Here is a 22,664-nt window from a genome sequence, read left to right as displayed (position 1 = left end):
CTCATCAGCTTTCTATTGTTGCCCTGAGCAAGTGCTATATGACTCATAAAAGTAGAGAAGCTTTCCCTTAGCCTTAAGAACAAGATACATTTCAGAAATTCATCATCTGCAACAGCTACAGATAAATGTAAAGACTATGATATCTGCATTTCTGGGCCATTAAAAATTGCCTCTTCAGTAATGAGTGTCAACTAAGCTGTACCCCACACTGTAACAAGTACCAATGTTTTATGAAGCCACTTTGGAACAGCTGCTTGAGATACGTGAGTTCTGACAGTTTTGTGAATAAAATTTCATGCATGTGGGGCTGAATTTCACCCATCCTGAGTCTGTAACAGGAGCAATCTGGGGGGCATATTCATCATTAGGAGGCAAGGCTTTGAAGGAAATATTGCTTTGACAAGCTGATGGGCCTTTTTCCTGTAGCAGCCATTTCAGCAGCCTGGACTTTGGACCACTGAAGTAAGTTGCAGGGAGACAAAGAAGTAGCCAGAAAGGCAGGTGGAAGGATTATCATGCTGACATATCATTTACTGCTGGATGTCACCTCTCTATGTACACGGACAGTCTTTTCTGCACATACGGGACCTGATAATCATCACAGAGCTATAGATCCCTGTGGCAAGTAATGCTGCCTTTGGACTAGCCTGTATTTCCCAGAGCTGTTGCCAATGGCTCTGACACTTACCCCGTGCTAATCCAATTCCCTGCTGCCATACAACCCCTTGCTTTTCATTCATACACCTTTTGCCAGGATAGCAGAGGGCTATATGCTGTAGGACCAAGTCACCTCATTTTATAAAACTCATACACCCAGATAAGAGTCTTATTTCATTGACTACCATGCCATAAAGGGGAGCTAAGGTCCTGATATAGCTTCATTATGATTATTTATTTGCATAATGCTTGCAGAATAAGCATTAGGCATTCCTAAACAGAGCAGACAACATTAATTCAAAATTCAAAAAGACAATGAGGATACATTCCAGGATAATAAGATTTAATATATTGAAGCTACACCTAGTGCTAAAAAACATTTGCAGTAAACAGTTTAATGTACCCCCTTCCAGCTGCATTAGTATGTCTGCAGTATGTACATACATCTGTGTGAAAAGGATGAATGTCTCCTTAAAGTAGAGTGGATATAAATGCAGTAGGTACATTTCTCATAAGTGCAGTGTGTTATGCTGTGTACAGTCATTTGTACTTTGGAGAACATATATCACGGGTTGGATTTGTATGTTAAGTATTATCTGTGTGTGTTAGGGCTGCTCTTTTTCCTAGCTTTGTTTTTGATCAACCACTTATTATCTTTCCATTCTTCTATATACAAGAAATTCTGTCATTTCTATCATAATCTCTACTAATACTATCAGTCATTGCAGAGCCTAATAACCTTTCCTCTTGCTTTTTAAATCCTACACAGAATGAATCCAGCTCGCTTTTAATGGACCTTACCTACTTTTGCTACCTCCATTCACATAGGGCTGCTCATGTCCTTTTCAGGCAATGTTTTTTCATAATGAAATTTTAATGTTACTAAAAGCAAGCATCCCTTCAACTTTCATCAAATGTGATTTTTCACACAACTGGAGAATTGTGATAGAAGGCTATAGGCTGATCTGTAAAGACAGGCAGGGGGGAAGAGGTGGAGGAGTCACACTCTTATGTTATGGAAAATCTTGAATATATAGAAGTCAGCTATGGAATTGTGGTAGCTCTATTGAATGCCTCTGGGTCAAAATCAGAGGGCTTTTCTCCAAGGGTGACCTTACAGCAGGCATCTGCTACTGACCTCAAACTAAGATGTCACCAATGAAGCGATACTTGGATCAAGCTTCAGGTCAACAAAACCTAGTCTTATGGGAGACTGTAACTACCCAGACATTTGTTGGAAGAACACTGCAGCTCACCTGAAATAGGTCAAATTCCTGGAATGTGTAGAAGACTGCTTCCTCACACAAATGTTGGATGTGCCAACCAGGAATGGGGCACAGCTGGACTTACTAACCAAGAAAGCCTGCAGCATGACAGTTAGTGACAGACTTGGCTGCAGTGAACACAGTGTTGTGGAGTTTGGGATACTGCTGAACACAATGAAGGTTACTTCCAGAACAAAGGATTTAGAAGAGCAAACTTCAGCTCGCTCAGAGCTCAGCTGGAAGGGAAGTTTCCATGGAGGGTAAAGCAGCTAGTGAGTGTTTGGAGTTTTTCAAGAACATTCTTCTAGTAAACTGAAACCAGTTGGTTAACAAAAAAAAAAAAGTCTAAAGGCCAGGGAAGTAGGAGAGCAAGCGACCCCCATGGCTTAACTGTGAGCTTCAGGGTCTGATCAGAAGCAAAACCAAAATTTACCAGGCTAAAATGTGGAACATTACCAGTTGAATATTACAAGGCCATTACCAGGGTATGCAGAGAAGCACTTACGAAAGCCAAAGCTCAGCTTGAGCTAAATTTGGCCAGAGACATCAAACCCTTCAAGAAAGGATTCTTTAGAAATATTAACAGCAAGCAGAAACAGAAGAATAATATTGTCCCACTATGAAATAGGAGAGGTGACCTAGTCGCCAACAATGCTGAAAAAGCGTTGGTTCTCAACACCTTTTTACCTCTGTCTTTAGCAGTGCTGCTAGGTCCCAGGACATAGGAACAAAAGTTCAAGCTGAAGCAGACACTGACCCACCATCAGTGAAGTAAGAGTTGGTGTATCAGCTGTTACAGGAGCTTGACCTGTACAAAGCAATGAGTCCAGATGCCATCCAACCCAGAGTGTTGAGAGAGCTGGCCAATGTTGTTGTGAAGCCACTCTCCATAATCTTTGAGAAGTTGTGAAGATTGGGAGATGTCCCTGAAGACTGGAGGAAGGCTAACGTCACCCTCATCATTAGGAAGGGTTCCAAGGAGGATCCAGGCAATTATAGACCTATTAGCCTCACTTATAGCCTATTAGCCCTGGGAAAGTCATGGAGAAAATCCTCTTGGGCACTATCACAGGTCAGTTAATATGATTGGGAAAAGTCAACATGGATTTACTGGGGACAAATCATACCTAACAAACCTCATCACCTTCTATGACAAAGTAACCTGCTCGGCTGATGCAGGGCAAGTGATAGACATTGTCTACCTGGGCTTTTCTGAGGCCTTTGATACAGTACCCCACAGCCTCCTCCTGGAGAAACTGACTCAGAAGGGCCTGGGCAAGTGGTTTGTGCTAACTGGGATAATAGGAGCTTTATTAAGTTCAATGTAGATAAGTGCAAGGTCTTGCACCTGGGAACCCAGGAATGCAGCTCAGACTGAGATCCACTAGGCTAGAGAGCAGCCTCCTGGAAAGGGACCTGGGGGTCTTAGTGGACAGCAGGCTCAACATAAGCAAGCAGTGTGCAGCAGCTGCAAAGAAAGCCAAAAGGATGCTGGACTGCAGCAACAAGGGCATCAGCACCAGCAAAGACAAAGAAGTCATCATCCTGCTCTACTCAGCACTTGTCAGACCACACCTGGAGTGTTGCATCCGATTTTGGTCCCCACTGTACAAAATGGATGTGGACAGGCTGGAGAGGGTCCAGAGAAGAGTCACAAGGATGATCAGAGGACTGGAGCACCTGCTGTATAAGGAGAAGCTGAGAAGACTGGGTCTGATCAGCCCTGAGAAGAGAAGGCTCAGGAGAGACTTTATTACAATATTCCAGTTCTTAAAGAGCAACTACAAAGAAGATGGTGACTCCCTATTTACAAGGAGTCACATGGACAAGATGAGGGGCAATGGACACAAGTTGCTCCTGGGGAGATTCCATCTGAACACAAGAGGAAAATTTTTTACTATGTGGACAGTCAGACATTGGAATGGTCTCCCAGGGGAAGTGGTGGATTCCCCTACTTTGGAAAGTTTAAAGTCTCACCTCAATGGGATGCTGAGACATCTCATATGACCAATAATACTAGAAGGATGGACCAGATGATCCTTGAGGTCCCTTCCATCCTAACATGCTGTGATTCTATTAGAGCATCCTGGTATGCAGTGGCAAAAAGAGGTCTAGGTTGCCCTCTGCTCCATTTGATACAACATCAATCTGCAGGCACATAAAAAAAATAGTGACACTGTTTAGTTCTTTCCTCTCCTCCTCCTTCCTTGGCTGTTTCAGTAGGATAGCTGGAGAGCCTGAAAGTGCCTGCTGTGTTTCATATGCCCACAAAATACTTCACATCACCTCTGGCCACATTCCTGCCAGCCCCAATTCCCTGACTGAAGCCCCAGCAAGCCATAAAGTGAGGTTTCTAATTGTCAACTTTACAATGTCCTTTTAACATTGAAGTCCAATGCCCGGTAACCATATGCAATGTATTTTTTTAGGTTATACTGTCTATTGAAGAAGGCTACAGGCTTCCAGCTCCCATGGGATGCCCAGCTTCTCTTCATCAACTAATGCTTCACTGCTGGCAAAAGGAGAGGAACCACCGCCCAAAATTTAGTGACATTGTCTGCTTCCTAGACAAACTGATCCGCAATCCAAGCGCCCTTCATACCCTGGTGGAGGACATACTTGTGTAAGACTTTTTGGTACTTTTTGTTTTATTATTGTGCATAGAGGCTGTAATTAGATGTTTTAGGATAATAAGTAGGGGTGGGAAAGAGCTGCAAAGTTCTGAACTCACAAAGTTAGGAAGGTTCAAATAACTTCAAGTCCCTTTTAAGGTTTGCTTTACAGTTAATAAACTTGTGTAAAGACTTATTTTCTCAAGTCATGCAGATTATATTAGGCATTTTTCTCTATTTTGAGTTCTCTTTGTGCACTGTCAATCTTTAATCTTTGTGAATCTGTTAATTTTTTTGTGCTTCTCCTATGTGCTTGTTTTCTCTTTGTATGTTTTTTTTTCTCTATTTAACAGGCTGTTTTTCCATCTGACAGTACTCAAGCAATTTCTGAACTGCTTGGAGCATTTCCTGCAGAAAGTAGTTGTGTCTTTACTTCTTAAATCTTTGTTTATCTACAGAAAAAAATGGCAACAGTTACTAAATAGGAGGTTATGCTATTACCATTCCCCAACATATTCTTAATGGTGTTGCCCAAAGTTTTTTATATTAATAATATTTGAGAACTCAATGCAACCACAGGAGAAACAAGATTTGGGTGGAAGAATTCATCAAATTTTGTAGGCTGATTGATCCAAGCTTCCTTTGGTTATCAGCTGAAATTAGTGAAGGCCCAGGTGGCCTCACTCTATTCAATATCTGAAATTCACCTCAAGATAAAGGTGCTTTCATAGGTCTCCCCTGGGCTTATAAGGGGTTCTCAAGGTCTGAGTGAGTCTTGCTGAGAACCTCAGTGGGTTAACAGGGGTTTTTACATGGTTTGGAAACAGACTGAGAAACAAGGCAATGACAGGTTGGTATCTTGCTGTGGGAAAGGCTGAATGAGGAGTTTACTAGGAAAACCTGGAGTTGGGGCTACAGCCATTTTATCTACCACAAATGTGAGGGACTTACAGCATTTATTGCTCATTCACTAGTTAGTGGCCTCTGTGGGTATGTGCATGTAAATATATACATGACTTGCTACCTATACAGGAGCCACTTTACTTACCATTGGAGTAATGTATTTTTACCTATTCATATTTTGAAACGTTATTTAAGATATAAATATTTGTCTTTTTTTTTTTTTTCTCTTGCAGTAGGGCTCTTACTGCTCTTCCCTGCTTGGAAAGGTTTTTCCATTCATTTGGAAATGCTTGATGCAGTCAGTCTGAATTACTGTTGTGTTACTGTTAACTTACTAGGTCAGCAGTTATTGTATAGAATTGCATAATCATATAGGAATTCAGTTTAGTAAAGACCTTGGTAGGTCTTTAATTGAGGTTTGGACTCAACAGTGTCCCCCTGTCCTTCACTTTCTCTATCATTTTGATAACATGAATGAATATCAGTGTGTTAAATGTATTAAAATATGTATGGTTGAAACTCTGTATGTTGAGATACTAGGGTATGTTTCTTCCTACCTAGGGTATGTTTCTTCCTACCTTATATGTAAGTCCTGTTCCATCAGTTAATGTTAGCTACTTTTGCTGTTTGAATTTTCATTCTAAATAAATTTGATCTTTCTGCTAAGGGCTATCATGAAGCTTTTATAAACAGCAGTGTGCTTTTTCTATATTCTGTTCCTATGGTTTCTTTACACAAAATGTACGAAGTCAGTGGAAGTTCTGAGCCCTTGCCAGTGTGATACACAACAGAAGACTAGAAATATATGCTGAAAAATTGGAATCTTTTTTCTGTATCAGTTGTGCTATTATTAGATAAAAGAACTGAAAGAAATATGTCTAAACTAGTGCCTTCACTAGTTTTAGGTTTTGAACATTAATCAAAGTGTTTCCATTGCATAATGATTAGCAACAAGGAGCCTTTAAGTGGGTTTTTTCATAGACAAATGTAAAAATCACTGTATCTCATTAAATTTTGTTTGTCCTCTACTTTGACAGCTGTATTTACAAATCATTATCATTCTGAACACCTATGATCTGTAAAGAAACACCCTGTGGGAACAAAAATAAGAGCAGTGGGAGGGGTCCATTCCTTGGTTTGTTACAAAGCTGCTGCAGGGCTTTAACAAAAAAAAAGTATTGTTTTAACAGTGCAACTTGGCAGACTGACATGACTTTCAAGTTTTAGACAATGGGTTAGAGACATCTGCAGTTAAGATCTGACTTTTTCAGCGCAAGCTCCCCTCTCATGCCTTCTGCCTTTTCAAAAAAATAAAGTCTATGAGAGTATTTGGAGTAGTAGTAGTATTTTGTGTTGCTTCACTAACCTTTGCATTTTGTTTTAACAGAATGCCAGATTCACCTGGTGAAGTTCCAGAATATCCTTTGTTTGTTTCAGTCAGTGACTGGCTGGACTCCATAAAAATGGGTCAGTATAAAAATAACTTCATGGCGGCAGGTTTCACAACTTTGGATATGGTTTCAAGAATGAGTATTGAGTAAGTATGTAATCTCTTATCCCTACAGTGATTAATCAATCTGAATTTCTTTGGATGCTGCAGTGACACAATTATTGTGATGTATAGAATAGCTCTTTTGTTTCTTTTCATTCCTAAGCTAATAAAAGGCATAGTTTTTTACCAAAATGATGCAGGAGAAAGATGTAAGCGACCCAGAAGTGACAGTTTCATTCTGTCACCACACCAAACGTAGCCAAAGATCAAGCAGACAACATCCTTAAATGTTTCTTGGGGAATTGTTTCTTGTCTGGACCACTGAACTAATTGGCAAAAGTCTTTTTTTACTTTGCTGTGAAAATCTTCAAGCCCATATCAGTCCTAATGAGGAAGTTGTTCCACAGCTTGCTGCCCTTGCTCAAACATCTCTGACTCCCCTCAATCATTTTTTTAAAACATTTTTAAACATGTTTAAAACATTTTAAAACATTACACCCATTATATAACTGTTTGGGCAAGCTATAATGATGTGATCTATTTTGTTATGTATTCCCTTGCCTTTAATTCCTAATCTTTTATTTGATGAAGACACTCTGCATTAATAATTGTAATGGTCAATTAAGACTTAGTCATTTTACATGTGAAGTTACAACTGGTTTTCTTCCATGTGTATGACTTTACGTTCACCTACATTGAATTTCATCTGCTGCTGTATGGCATAGTCACTTTGTTTTATGAGATCCTTCTAAAATTCTTCATAGGTAGCCCTTTCCCTTACTGCCCTGAACAATTTAGTTTCAACAACTGACTTTTTCATTTCTGTGTTCACCTGTTTTTTCCAGACCGTTTACTGATTTGTTGAACAGTAATGTTTGACATCATCCCAGAGTAGGTTCTTGTAGGTTTCCATCAACGAGTACATTGGAACACCTGACAACTTTGAATTTTCTGTCTTTGAACCAGTGCCTTAGCCATGCAAAGAACTTCTTATGCTGTACCTCCTTATTTTCCTTATAAAGCTTTGATGAGGAATCTTCAAAGCTTTTGGAAATCCAATTGCCTTCATCCATATGTATGTTGAGTCCTCCATTTGAAAAAAAAAGAATTATAAAATATGACTTCCCTTTGCAAAAGTCATAGTGATTCAAGCAGGTCATTTATCTAAGCACTCAATAATTCTGTACTGTACTCAATAATTCCGAACTGTAGTTTCCATTATGCCTTGTGATGATTTCAGGCTCACAGGCCTGTAGTTGTCCAGCTTTCCCCTGGAAACTTATTTTGCTTGGCACCACTCTTGATGTCTCCAGCACCAAGGAAATCTTAAGCAAGAGGAACAGAGCTGAAACCTCCCTCTCTCACATTCCTGTTACTAATTCCACTACTTCATCCTTGAACTCTTAAAACTCTTGCGTAAATATAGTCTTGTTCTAGAGATGGATTGTTGCTTGGATTTTCAGCTTGTCCTGTAACCTCTCCTGCAGTCACTTCAGACATCCTCTGGCAAGTAGTCCATTAAACTTCTGGCATGGGAGTCATTTCAGTTTCTTCCAGAGATAATATCAATTAAAAGAACTGGTTTAATCATGTGCCATTGGCCAGTCTTTCAGTGATCTTTTATACCCAAATCACCATTAGACTCTGTAGACTCTCTGGCCAGTATCTTGAACACCAGTGAGCTTGCAAAAACCTTTATAATGAGCTTTACAGTTAGGTGTCTTTTTCCAATTGCTCCTCAAGTTCTTTTTTTAGCCTGCCTTACTGTGCTTTTACAGATAAGTTGCCTAAGGTTATCATCCTTTCTACTTCTTTTCTTTAGATACCACTTCAGCTTTTTGAAATATTCCTTCCTTTTTCAAATAATCCCTGTTACTGTAGGCTTGCTTCCTTCCTTCTTGGTTTTATCAGGCCATCCTTGATAATGCTATGGATTGTTCCTGCATCTCCAATACTACTCCCCACTGTAAAGGTTAATTCTTTTAGCTTTCTCTTTTTAGCTTCTCAGATGCTCAGTATTTTTGCATAGTTCTTAAGTGTTGTGTGTCAGCCCCCATGTGGATGTTAAGCCCAAGTACATAATAGTTGCTGCTACCCAGTGGTTCTTCATCTGGAAATACAGTCAGGCATCTTAAACTGCAAATCTGAAATTCATAAAGGTCATGCTTCATCCCACAGGCTCCTTTAGTAGCTGTATCAACAAACAATATTTGGGGGTATCTAAACAGGCAATGTCTGCTATGTCCCAGCATGGGATTTGCACAATTGACAAGGCATACCTGAAGCTTCCTGCCCTTGGTGCCCCTGTGATCTCTCTCAGCATATTGCAGTTGGTGATATTTAGAGTACAACAAAAGCAGTGGGTTGTGCTGGATGCTAAAGGCTGTTGACTTCTTTCCTGCCAAAGAGTGAGGCTCTGTGGGTGACCTACCCTCTCTGGGGTGCAGGTCTAGATGAAATGATGGGAAACAGGGAGGTAAATCAGGGTCAAGCTGGAAGATCCAATGTTATTCTGATCTTAAGAACAGCTCTTGCCACCATTTCTTGAGTCATCAGAAGCATAGTCTCTGTTATTTCAGCCTCTGGACTGCAAAAGTGAATTTATCAGCTCTATTCCTTTGCAAGTGTAAGCGGAAAACACCTGCTACTAACACATTACTAAAAGTGGACAATTAGAACCCACATCTTAGGTTCTTCATTGAGATTTGGAAAAAATTACCATTTGTATCACAACAGATACCAGACCACTAACCACAAGATAATTTTTTTTTTTTTTTTTTAATTAAATGGCTGTCTTCAAATGAATTTGGAATTGACAGGTGCAGAAAACTTCAAGGCTTGCAGCATTCCTGTACGTCCCAAACAGGAAAGTAAACTGTCCTGAAGCAGAACCAGTTCATCAGATATTTATAGTCTTTTGTGTGCGTGAGGCTTTACTATGCTTGCATCCAAGCTAAAACTTTTTATCTTGCAGTGACGTTAGAAGAATTGGAGTTGTACTCATTGGACACCAGAGACGAATAGTCAGCAGTTTACAGACTTTGCGGTTACACATGATGCACATACAGGAGAAAGGATTTCATGTATGAAAGTACTAGAAGCAACTGTGTTTTGTGCCTCAACATTTCTAAAATGGAAAAAAGATACCCATTCTTCCCTTCTGCTCTTCCCAACTTCGAGAAATGCAGTCTCCTGTTCAGATTATAAAAGTACTTCTATGTTAATGCTTCCAAAATGGAATTTTTAATAGCACTGCATAGCTCCTCCGCCAGTTATCTGCCAATAAAATCCTGGCCTACTGCAAGACTCTTCCTACACATTGATGAATAACTCAGCATGGATGTGTAACTTTGTATAACAGTATTTGGGAAACTTTTATGAACTCACTTGAAAGTAGTAATCTATTTGGCCTGGTGTGGCTTCTTTATTGATGTATTTAGAGTTTGCTGGTAGATCAAAAAGTATTTGACTTCTTTCATGTTCTGTGACCATGTAACTTCCAATACCAAATGTGCAATCAAGAAGTTTGACAAGAATATTTATTTTATCTCTTAACTAAATCCAAGTGTATGGGTCTGTTATGTTACTTTATAATAGGTTGAATGCTGGCAAGCCGGTGCCTCAAAACATTAGTATTGTTTGAAGAAATTACTGATTATTTTATGGTTTTAAGGTGTGAATAATTGGGAAGAGAAAAATCTGTCTGAATTCTTAAGGTCCTTGGTTTTTAATTATTTTAGCACTTGACACTTTTTATGCTTTCAGTTTAAGATTAGGTTGGAAAACTTGCTCATTCTTGGGATTCTGCATCACCCTAGACCTTCTTTTTTGTTTGCTTGCTTGTTTTTAATACTCAGCATTTGCTTCTACTGTGTGGCAATTATTCACTAGAAAACTGATTGTAATGTTTCCATAACCACGTGTAAAACATGGTTGTCAGGTATTTCATGGCCACATAGACTTCAGAAGGCTTTCTGTTCCAAAAATGCAGGCCTCAGCTGCTTGAACTAAGCATAATTTCCACCGGTGGTAGTAGACCTTAGAGGGCCAGCCATCAATGGGATGATGTGCTTATTCCCATGGGAGCAGGCCAGCCATACCTTCCTCCAGTTGAGGGCAGGGGTACAACCACCAGCTAATGCTGGAAGTTACACTCTGTGGTATTCTGTTATCTTGTACAAAGGCAGAAAAGGAGATATAGGAAAGCAGTGTAATAATATGTTGCCTTGAGTCTACTTCTAACTGCTTTTAGAAGTAAAAAGCAGACTCTGCTGAAATGGAGCTCTAGTTACTACGGGCTAGATCTTCATTTAGTACAGGTATCTGAACAACATCAAAGACTTTCAGTTACCTTTAGAACTCTTCAATAGCCATATTTACATGCAAGAAAATGGCTGCAAAGGCCTAACATAGTATTTTTACCTCTCTAAGACATACAGCTCTCATGTTTTATTCAGACAAGTTACACAGGGGTGCTGGGCTACATTTCCAGACTTTTGCATGGGATATGCGCTACTGGGAGCAAGGGCACGAGCGCATGTCTGCATGCTGTAGGTGTCACCTGCATGTCCCACGTAAACTGGGTGCAGATGCTCTTCACAATTTATACATAGTTCTGAGGGCATGTTTGAGTTACTTAGCATTCCCATATACTCAAGCATTACAGCTCTTCCATTAAAACTTGCATTTGGGTAATTACTGTAATATATGTGTATATCAGAATGAACTAACTACTTTAATCATAACTATATTTACTGCTTAATTTACAGCTTGTACATCAAAATGTTATTTCCTAACTCTTGGGAAAGGCTGCTATTGTGTACTGGTGGTTAAGAAGGAAAAACAGATGATAACTCAGAAAAGATGATGCTTCTAGCTAGTTCAGCAGAGTAAGACACGCTAGGCCTGATTCACTGTTGTGATTCACTTTATGCTGGAATAAGGGCATTAATTTAAGTGGGATAACAGCAGTGAAATAAGTAAATTTTCCTTTCTTCCCCTAAAGAACAGATTTAACTGAGGAACAAATTTTCTAAAGAATCGGATTCATTGATGTTCTTCAATGCCAATTTGATGAGTTTGTTTAAAGATAGGCAGTACCAGTCCAGTTCTAGCTACAATTTTCCATTATAAGTAGTCTAACTGAACTCAGTAGGGCTGCACAAGAATGTACATTTCACAGAAGCACAGGCTTTCAGTGGGCAAAAAGCATTTGTTCTTTTTGTCACTGCCAGTTGAAAAATTCTGCCCAAGTTCCATATCAGAATAATTTTTTAGTAAAGGTTTTCTTATGAAAAGAAAATCATACTTACCTGTAGCCTTTTTAATAATACTATAATCACAGAATGATTTAAAAGTTGATTCTTTTCTTTGTCATTCTGTTATGCATTTTGCCTGTTATTGCTTCCATGGCCAACAGTATGTCATCTAAGGAAGGAGCCTCTGTCACAATTGAATATATTACTGAGAGGGTATGAGTTTGTTAATGGGGTTTCAAAATTACTTGTAACTAATCCAAACCATGCATGTGCACTTTTAAATTCTCCTTTGCACATTTATTCATTTCTTGTAGTGTGAATAGAGTGGTGTGTTACATGCCCACAAGCAGGATATACTTCATGGATATTATTTTCCATATTCATGATGCTGCTGAAAATAGATGTTTTAATATTGTTGGTTTTTTTCTATTTAAAATATATTACCCAGATATTTTTATAAAAACAAGAGTTTGGGTAACCAGAAAGGAAAGAACAAGGGATTCTTTTGAAAGAGGAAATTTCTTTTAAAACATGTAAACCGGTATTTTGTGGGTTTATATGGCTTCATTTGTTGTTGCTGTTGTGGTACAATATGACATTTTAATAATTATTATCTTGATCAAATTTACATTTTCCCATTTTGGAAATATTTTATTTGTTCTTGGTCTGATTTTAAGCCTATTCTTGTAGGCTGGGGTTTTTTCCCCTGATTTTTTAATTTAAAAACAACCAAAAAACCCACAGGTGTTATGTGTCAAATGGAAGCTCAATTCTGTACAGACCACAAGTGCATATATGAAATTAGAATAACTTTCTTTGTTACAGGGATACTTTCTTCAGTAGCAAATTTAAACAGATATATAGTAGGCTGTTTTTGGGAATCTGGCCCACATTCCAGAGGGCTTCTTGACTAAAAGTATTTATTGAAAATAAATAAATACACACAAAAATAAATACACACAAAATGCATAAAATAAAAATAAATACATAAAACAAATCCATAAAAACAATAATATACATAAAATACATAAAACAAATACATAAAACAAAAATAAATACACACATAAAAAAGTGTGCATGATGTGCTAGCCAAAAAAAAAAATCATAATTTTTCTTCTCACAGACCTGACTGTCCCTAATCTAGAAAAACATCCATCCCTGAATTACTGACATTACTTGTGTATCACTTAAGCCTCCAAAACATAGCTTAAGTGAGGGCCTTGAACACCCAGCAGGAGGAGGTTACTGTGTCTTTGCCAACAAGTACCCTGCCCCAGCTGTCCCTCAGGTGCCAACCCCAGTGCTTCTGGAACTGACTGACAAGCAACTTGGATGTCCCTGCAGCCAAGTGGGGTGGCCATATAACGCAGAAACCTTATCTATTATCCTTACTCAAGTTATCTCCACTTGTCAATCTGAGCCCTGAAACCTACTGGAAGGAATTCTTCTCCCCTGATTTTGGCGGTCTGATTTTGAGCTAGTCATCTGAGACCCCTTTTTTAATAAATGAAAAGTGGGCCCTTGAATAGGATGTGAGTCATCTGACAAATTTAATTATTTACTTCTGGGATAGATTAATTTGGTTAAAGAAGCACCTGTCTCTCTGCATTCAGAGATCAAAATGACTGGCTTGCATCCAGACATCTGTGTTTGGTCAGATGAATTTCATGCATTGATGGTGTTCAGTCTTTCTGCTGAACCTGTGAAAAAGACTGTCCATAATGCTGGTGTTAAAACTAAACAAGGAGCAGAAAGTTTAGTAGATTTTGCTCATGAGAAGTTTGCACACTGGAATTACTGAGAAGTGAGACTACATGATGTGAAAGGAAGAGAACTAAGCTATGTAAAATTTTCTTAGGCAAAAGTTACCCTTTTCACTTCCCATGAACCTAAATTCAGTGTCTGTTCAATGAAAGCTTAGACACGTGCTATGCTTTAACACACTGGCCAAGGCTTTTCAGCATAAGGCAATCTAATTGCAAATAGCACATGCAACGCTAATTTCAGATAATAGTTGCTCTGGACAAAGTATTCTGTGCCCAAAATGATATGAGTTACCAGCTAGATTAGTCTGGTATGGAACTCATAGTGTGATTTTGCTGTTGTTTAAGGCTGATTATCTATCCCTTTTTTTTTTTTTTTTTTTTTAATGATGAGCCTAATACTGAGCTCCATTAATTTCTTTTTCAATGCAGATTCATACAGGATCCAAAAGTGGGTCATAAGTGAAGTACAGATACCCTTGTTTCAAATGCAGAGGAGCAGAGGAGATTAACTGTGTGGAATAGCTGGGACTGTGGAGGTGCCTAGTAAGACAGTATGAACTGCAGCAATTTCTGTAAGAATGACCCCATGGGACCATAACAACCACCAAGGTGAAGCAGCATAAAACATCCTTTAACTTGTATTGAAGACCAATTGCTGAATTCCAGCTGACTACATTGCAAACTGAGGCGTGATGGAGTGGTTCTGTGGGACACATTCTGGCAGCTGCAAATTTCTCCTATGAACACAGACTACCCCATCATGGGCTGTCTGTCCTCTTGGAATATGTCCCACAGAGAATGAAGAGGACTCGCTTCTAACACACTCCTGTGTATCATTTAGAGTAACAAAAGTCAGAGTCATAATGGAAAGTATGTCTTCCATCGAGTTTCTAGGAAAAGTGTTAAAAATAGTTTCTTCACATATGGCATTTGCACATGATTAACAGAATATAGTGCTCTTCAAACAGTTTTCTTCCAGGAATACCCATTTGCCAACTGTAATTGATCTTTCCTGAATAAATGGCAAAGTTTTGTTTTATTTTTATAATGGTACTATTATTATTTTTGAGAGTGAGGGAAAGGTGTAGGGAGCTGAGCTAACATGATCTTGAAATCTGCTGAAGAGACAAGTGAATGAGCACTGAAAAGGAAAGAAAAAAATCCCCAAAGCCTACTATAAGATGCAAAAGGAAGAACTGTCCATGTTGTGCTAAGGAGCTTTAACAAAAAAAAAAAAAAGAATTGCATAAGACAGTTCCATGCATTTGAAGCTCACAAATATCTTCTAGCATCACATACTGTATTTAGTAGTGCACACTACTCCTCCATGAGTGCTGCAGTTGTATATAGTTCCTTAGATTGTGGATCGGGATATGTTGAGCACATTATGGATATTAAATAGTTGTCTATATGTACATAAAGAATTGTAAGCATAATGTGTAACATAATGTCAGAGATTTTTCAACCTACAGAATTAATTACCTAGGTCCCAATAATGCTAATGGGGTTGATCTGCTTCATTGGCTTTTAAAAATTTTAGCAGCATGCACTGTATGTGTAGAGTATTTCCCAAACTTCCTTGGATTATCTGGAAATGGACACCCTCTTTTCCTCCACAGGCAGAAAAAAACATTTCAAACTGCCTTACAGGAAGCTTCCTGGCCAACTAATGCTGACCCTTCCACCCCTTTCTACTGATTCTTTTTCGTACACCTAAATATTGTAGACATCATCAGCAATCAAAAAAGAAGAAGCAAGGTGCCCATGAGCCAGCTTCTCTGGTGAGATTAGTCTGTGCTATAGACAGTTCGAGTCCCTCTACTGAAGTTACCAAAGATGTTTCAACAGTAGGTAAATTATTTTCTTTTAGCCAGTCATTTATAGACATGCATGAGGCTAAAATGAGAGAAATTTTCAAGGGAATATAAGTAAGAATATGTCAGCATTTAGTACAAAAAGATGTGCAGAATTTTCAAAAGGGAAACAAACATAATGTAACACCAGTTCATTGCGATCTATTTGTGTATATGTTTCTTTAAATATTCTACATGAGTATCTCTTACCTTTCTTCCCTCAAGAGATTTCCCAGCTACATCTCTCATCCTGGAAAGCTTAGCACGTTATTTGATTTTTCATACCTGTGTGATTAAACTGGAATGAAAAATGACAAGTCATAACACTGAAGATACGGGGGGGGAAAAAATGTATTAAAAAGATCAGTCTCAAAATCTTTTGAAGTTTTCACACCTGTTCTTCTTTGTTCCTGTCCAAAGTTTTGACCTATGTCTAAGCATCTGATGAATAGGACTAGGTAACTACATGTGTGTCTCATTAGTAATTTATGTACTGTGTAGTGCTTAGAAACTCCTGAATCTGTCAACAGTTTCATGTTTTGCAGCTTAACTTGTGCAAGGAGGCTGATTAGAAATGGGACTATTGTCACGAGTGGAGTTGGGTGTAAAGGACTTGCAAATCCAAGTCCCTGTAAAATATTTGTAAGACAGTATGAGATAATGTATTTTAATTTTTTTAAAAAAATTTCAGTACCATGTAGGGTTTCCTTGAGGAGTCCAGTATATTCATTGACATTATCACAGATTCTCCTGCACATATTATTATTGATATGTAAGGAGATATTGATGACTTTTTTCTTCATTTGGGAAATGCTACACATTTTGGGTAATATTAATCTCTGATGTGCACATCATAAAGCAGATTACAAATTTGTGAATAAATCTTAATATTCTACTAATGCTTCTCATTATTCAAAATTCAGCGAGGAACTGCTAGGCAGCAGCCTGTATATTGAGTGGTAGGCAATAAGCCAAAACCCTGGGACTGCAAAATCACAAATCTAAGAGAAATCTAGCTTTCTGTATTACGAACTGTGGGATGCCTAGGGCCTTGGCTTTACAGAAAGCAACTTTGAAATCTGGGTCTGAAAAGTCAGATTTGGGAAAAATCTGCACTGGAATCCAAGTATTAATTTCTAAATCCAAAATTAAGTGCCCACTTAAGCAGTCAAGAGAGTATTTTCATAGGATCACCATCGTGTAATGCTCTGAGGCTCTTCTGCAGCAAAAATATAGTGGCTGGATTTCCAGAGTCCAGCTTATGCAAAAAAACTGGTAAAATTATAATGATTTAGATTAGAACCTCCAGTAGACACAATTATATAACCGAAAGATTAATCCTTCTTCTGGTGACATATTGGCCTTTTGGAGAGGAACCTGAATAAACTGAGAGTACAGCTTAGTAGGTCAAGAGTGGCTTACAAACTGAATTTTCAGTTTTCATAGAATTGGCTGGGTTGGAAGGGACCTCAGAGGTCAAGTCCAACCCTTGATCCACTACCGCTGCAGTTACCAGACCATGGCACTGAGTGCCACATCCAGTCTCTTTTTAAATATCTCCAGGGATGGAGAATCCACCACCTCCCTGGGCAGCCCATTCCAATGCTTGATCATTCTCTGTCATTCGGTCTGCGCTCTACTTAAGAATGACTAAAAGGCAAAAAAGAAAAGCAAAATAGGATTTTATTTTTATGAGGTGAATGTTCTGAGCTGCTTACCACCACTTACCAGGATTAGCTAAGAAAGACAAACTGCATGCAGGCAATGTTTCAAACCTGCAGGTTATTTTAGTTACTAAATGCCTGCTTTGGAAGTTCCCTTTTTGTCTTAGGAAGAGTCTGCTCTGAAACACTTGGTAGTCCCAAATTCTGCTGGAATACCGTAATTAAATTCTTCATAGAGTTATTCCTGGGACAATGATATAACTGTGAGGATTTATATGGTTCAGTGTCAATAAGCATGGTCTTGCTGTGACCAGAATTCACAATAATTTGTCACTCACTTCAGTGACAGTGGAATGAAGCCTCATGTTTTATATACAGTGTGTAGGACTCAGCTTTCTGAGCAGATTCTCCTTTCTTGCATCTCACTGCTGTTCATGACTGACTCCTTGTTAGAGAACCAGCATTTATTAGGACACATGCTATCTTGGTATTCAAATATATCTATTACTCAAACTTTTTTCTAATATTAATGTCATTGTTGAGAGTTTCAGGTTGAGATATAAGCTGGTATTTCAAAGAATGATCCAAAATCAGTTCAATCCATAAAAAAATGTCAATAAACTGAAACAGATTCTGGATCAAGGATTTGCATGGAATGGATGGCCTCATCTAACAGGGGAGAAGAGAGGGCACTGAGCATAAAAGACTGCTACTACCTCAGGGATGTGACAAAACAGTATGATTATCTTCAACGTGGCATAGCTGAACAGGGTACAAAAGGTGGTTGCTGCACTGCTTTTTTATCTGGAATGCAGTAGCATCACTGAGTTTGAAGAAGTATTAAAAATTAACTACACATCTAATAGAGTATCTAATGGAAATGGTTTTGGGTGTCCTTTTCCTCTAAAAAATTCCCTAAACTGCTGTTTTTAAATGCAGGATAAAACCACCATCCTCATTAAACAAACAGGACTTAAAAAAAAAAATGTCTATCTTTCTTTTTTTCTTAAACATATGCTATTATGCAATATAATTTCCCCTTCAGTTCTAGCTGATTATTTCCTCTTTGAATGAGTTGTTTCATACTCCTAGAGCACTGTTGCTTGAATTTTGAGATTTACTAGTCTATGAAAGTCATGGTAGCAAATAAAATAAGTCATTCTGTTTACTGGACTCTTTCATTAATTCCCTATCTCAAGAAAACCATCCTACTCCAAAATTCCTACCATATAAACATGTAAACATTTTAAATCTTCCGGCCATAATTCCCTTTCTGCCTCTCCCCAAGAAATAGTTAGCTTTGATTTGCAGTGTAGCATTTCTAATATAATTTCTTTCGCAGCAATTTCTTCTGCCAACTTCCCTAAAAAAGAGAGGGCTATTTCAGATTAGAAGTGTTAAAAGTTGTTTCTTGATTAACTTTGGTGAAGAAACTGTATTCAGTCAGTACTTCAATGTATGTTGCTCTTACCTCCAGCCTTGTGTCTGCTTCTGTTGAGGGCAAGGTAAGAATTCTCTCATGCTATCAGTTATGTCATGCACAGCAATGCCGTGACTGAAAACCCAGAGACTAACTCAAAGGGCTTGTTCTTTTTTTGTGTGTGGAACAACTGACATCTGTAAGAACAGCAGGTACTCTGCACTTCTCAGGATTGCATCAGCAGTTCAACTAGAAAAAAAAAATAAATCTGAAAGATCATGTGAAACCCTGTTTACTGAAAGGCAATAGTTTATTTTCTAGCAAAGCGTTGCTTCATTGTTGTAATTTTCTCATCTGTTTTTAAAGAAACAAACTACTTTCACTTGCAGAAAAGATGCAAGAAGAATATTTGATTACCTTCCAAAAATTAGCTTTGATTTTCTCTTGGAAGATAACGTGGTTGGTATGTTTTCTCAGGATAGCCTCTATTTCTGTGTGTTGGTTTTGAACGTATCTGAATTAAAAGGGGTTTTAATCTGTCTCTTCTGTGAAATTAGATTGTATAAAAATAAATATGACTGCTCTTCATAGTTTGCTGTTCTAGCATAGCCATAAAGTATATCAATGTATGTGTATATATGAATAATTATTTGATGACTGACACTTTAGATTATATATTCAAGCAGCCATGTCAAAACTTTAAAGGTAGATGGCTTCAAAAGTAACAGTATGATCATAACATTCACAAACTATTTTGCAAACAAACTGTGGCCTCAGCACAGATCTCATATCCTTACCAGTAGTCTGAAAACTGCCTTTTCTTTGAAGACCCCTTGATAGCATTTGTTTTCCCCTTGCTTTTTTTCCTCTTACCAAGACATAACTTGCGTGATGACAACTACCTGTGACTCAGTCTTCTCCGTTCAGCTCACTGAAAAGCAGCCTTAGTACTGTACCTCTGAGTTATATTTTCATCAGTCTGAACTTGTGTGGCATTGCACACAGCAAGCATCATCTGCTCATTCTGAGAGACTGAAAATTTCACGGCTGATATGGTTGGTTTCCCCCTGGGACTGCCTCACTAGTCAGAATGACTTTTCTTCACATAACCTATCTCCAATTCATGTTCCCACTGCATTTCTCTTTCTGCTTTTTCACTAGTTTATAACAATGTTGTAGGAAGAGCCATGAAATCAAAAGCTTAATGTACTCATTTGCAGTCCCAAGGGGAATTTACATTAGAAGTGGAGTTGTTATTATTTACTGAAAAGTGGTGTTATCTTTTTTTTTAATTATTGTTATTCTATTCCTATGATAATCTATGTTCCATGTAAATTTTCATGTGCTGGCATGCCTACAAGTTAATAGTGTAATAGAATGCTCAGCTCTCAACATTAGGGTGTTTTTAAGGTGAATTGCATCACATATGCCATCTCTTTGCAGAAAGAATATGGGGTTTGGCAAAGCTACCTGCTGAGCAACATAATAAGATTTTTGTACAAAGTACAAGTTATGGATTATTATTGTATTTTATTTTTCTATGATTTCCTAAGAGGCATTATCAGGTCTTACAAATGGGGTAAGCCTGTTTATTAAGATATTTATTAGCAAATAAAAGTTACAGTACCGGTGGTTATTTTTGAGTTAATAGTGTGTTTGTTTTGCCTTAAGTTACTAATATAATGATACACAGTGAAGCCTGTCATACATGACCATGCAAAAAAAGAAAAACCAGCTGCTTAACACAGGGTGGTGTACTAATAAAGATGGACCGGCAATATGTTCTAACACTTGAGATGCTTCAGGGTGTTGGTTTTTTTCAGCAAAACAATGCTTAATCACAGTGGCCTCTTCTGTGCATACCACTGAGTATTTGTGCGCTGATAAACACCTTGTCTAAATGCACATACAGTTAACTGCGTCATAAAAAAAACTGTACACATTAGAATTGCCAAACAAGAGTCCTCTGACCTTCTTGAGTAACACTGGGAATCTGAATTTTAAATAGATTTTAATGTGCTGTTAAGATTCTGCAGTACTGTTAACCCGCCTTACGGTGGTTCACTGAGGCACGCAGCTCCCTCTCTAGTGTTTTAAAACTCTCATTGACAAATGGGGTTTTAAAACTGATCATATTATGTAAATAATGCCATGGCAATACACAGTGATGCACAAAGAAGTGAATGCCATATAAAATAATCAGACTCTACCTCAAAAAAGTTTGATATTATAATTAGCCTTTCATTTCATAACAACATATATGTGGAGTACAAAACTGATCAGAAGTATATGTTGAGTAATAGGAAATGTCAGCTGCCCAAAATCCATTACCTCCTGCATATTTTACACAGAAAGAGCTTTCTCACTAAGGACTGTCAATTTGAATATAGTGTGTATAATGAAGAATGAAAATTTCATTTTACTTTTGGTAACATAAATGCCTTTGTCATTCTTTAAGTTTTATTCAGTTTCGAACTAGTTCTTAGTTATGGCCTTATTTTAATATAAAAAGTAGAAGACACCCTCTGTTGCCTAATATACACCCCTAATCTCATTAGCTGTTAGAAAGTGCTTCAACCCAGAATTTACACTACTTGCTTTTCCATTAATTGCTCATGATGTCCTCATAAAGGAATCTCATCTTTTACTCAAAAGCTTTCTGGGTGAAGGGAAAGCATGAAATCATTGCAATTTACCTCAGAACTTTAATGAAAACAACAATAAAAAATATAAAGTCAAACAATAGACGTTTGTAATATTACAAATCTTTGAAGTTTAATGCAAAGTACATTATAACTGGAAGCTTTTTGACTTAAAATTTTTAGCAAAAAGAACTGTCTGTATCACTATCAAACCCCTGTTTCCACTCCCCAGGGCAGGAGCTGAGGCAATAGACTGAAAGCTGTGTTCAGCATATATGGTATGAGCTAAGAGTTTTTCAAAATGATAGGTGGAGCTCTGTGAAGGAAAACTACTTCTTCAAGCCACAGAGCAGTACAGACTGTCTTTTGGGAAGTAGAGGCCAAACCATGGCCTCATGGACCATGCAGTCCACCCCTCATTCACTGCTTATCTTAGTTAAAAATTGAAGGACAACCCCCAAAACACGCTTAAAATCTGTAATCACAGAAATACCAGGTTGTAGTGCATGGAGCACTACAGTTCCAGCTAGTTGGCTTGCACTGCTCATCTGTGAGGGATGCCCAGGGGGTTTAGCACGCTCAGCCCTTCCCTGCCTCTCCTGCTGCTTGCCCACGCCAGGGCATCCTTATGGGCTGCAGTGCAGGGTATGGGGCTGAACAGATTTTCAGGTCCAGCTGCTCGACAGAGGTGAGACTGAGGAAAACTTGTGCTATTGTTCCCATTAAAAACAGGAGGCATCTCCTCAGCTGCATTTGGGAAGTGCAGCAGCAGCCTAGAAGGCACAGCATGCATTTTCACAACATTGGGAACCATTTTGGCAGCTAAACGTGAGTATGTGGTGGAATATGGTAGAAGCTTGTGCTGCAGACCTAGAACCAGTCTGACTGGACTGTGTTACATGGCAGAAAAATTACTTAAGTGTATTTCTAGGCTGTGTGCACTGTAATTACCTAAACTACAGGTGGATTTAAGATTTCCTTTGAACACTGCAATCTACCAACTGCCTCCTAAGAACAGGAGCTGCTGTGAATACCTTTGATCTTTTTTTGGTTTTTTTTTTTAATTAGGCATTTCTTCCTACATTAACTGCAGTTCCCAAAAGGCGTTTTCTGAGAGCTTCTCCTCCAGCTG

General features: G+C 38.3%; 1 protein-coding gene across 1 annotated transcript in view; it reads left to right on the top strand.

Moving 5' to 3' along the window:
* Window positions 1-10,018, top strand: part of EPHA6 (EPH receptor A6) — a 448,506-nt gene extending 438,488 nt beyond the window's left edge. The window contains 3 exon segments of the mRNA XM_030446408.1: window positions 4,352-4,545; window positions 6,825-6,974; window positions 9,904-10,018. Of these exon segments, the coding sequence (XP_030302268.1) occupies window positions 4,352-4,545; window positions 6,825-6,974; window positions 9,904-10,018 (459 nt within the window).
* Window positions 10,019-22,664: the final 12,646 nt, after the last annotated feature.

This window comes from Calypte anna, chromosome 1 (assembly GCF_003957555.1).
Source record: "Calypte anna isolate BGI_N300 chromosome 1, bCalAnn1_v1.p, whole genome shotgun sequence".
NCBI classification, from domain to species: domain Eukaryota; kingdom Metazoa; phylum Chordata; class Aves; order Apodiformes; family Trochilidae; genus Calypte; species Calypte anna.
The sequence above is the reverse complement of the archived record's forward strand: the minus strand, read 5'-3'. Positions and strand labels throughout refer to the sequence as shown.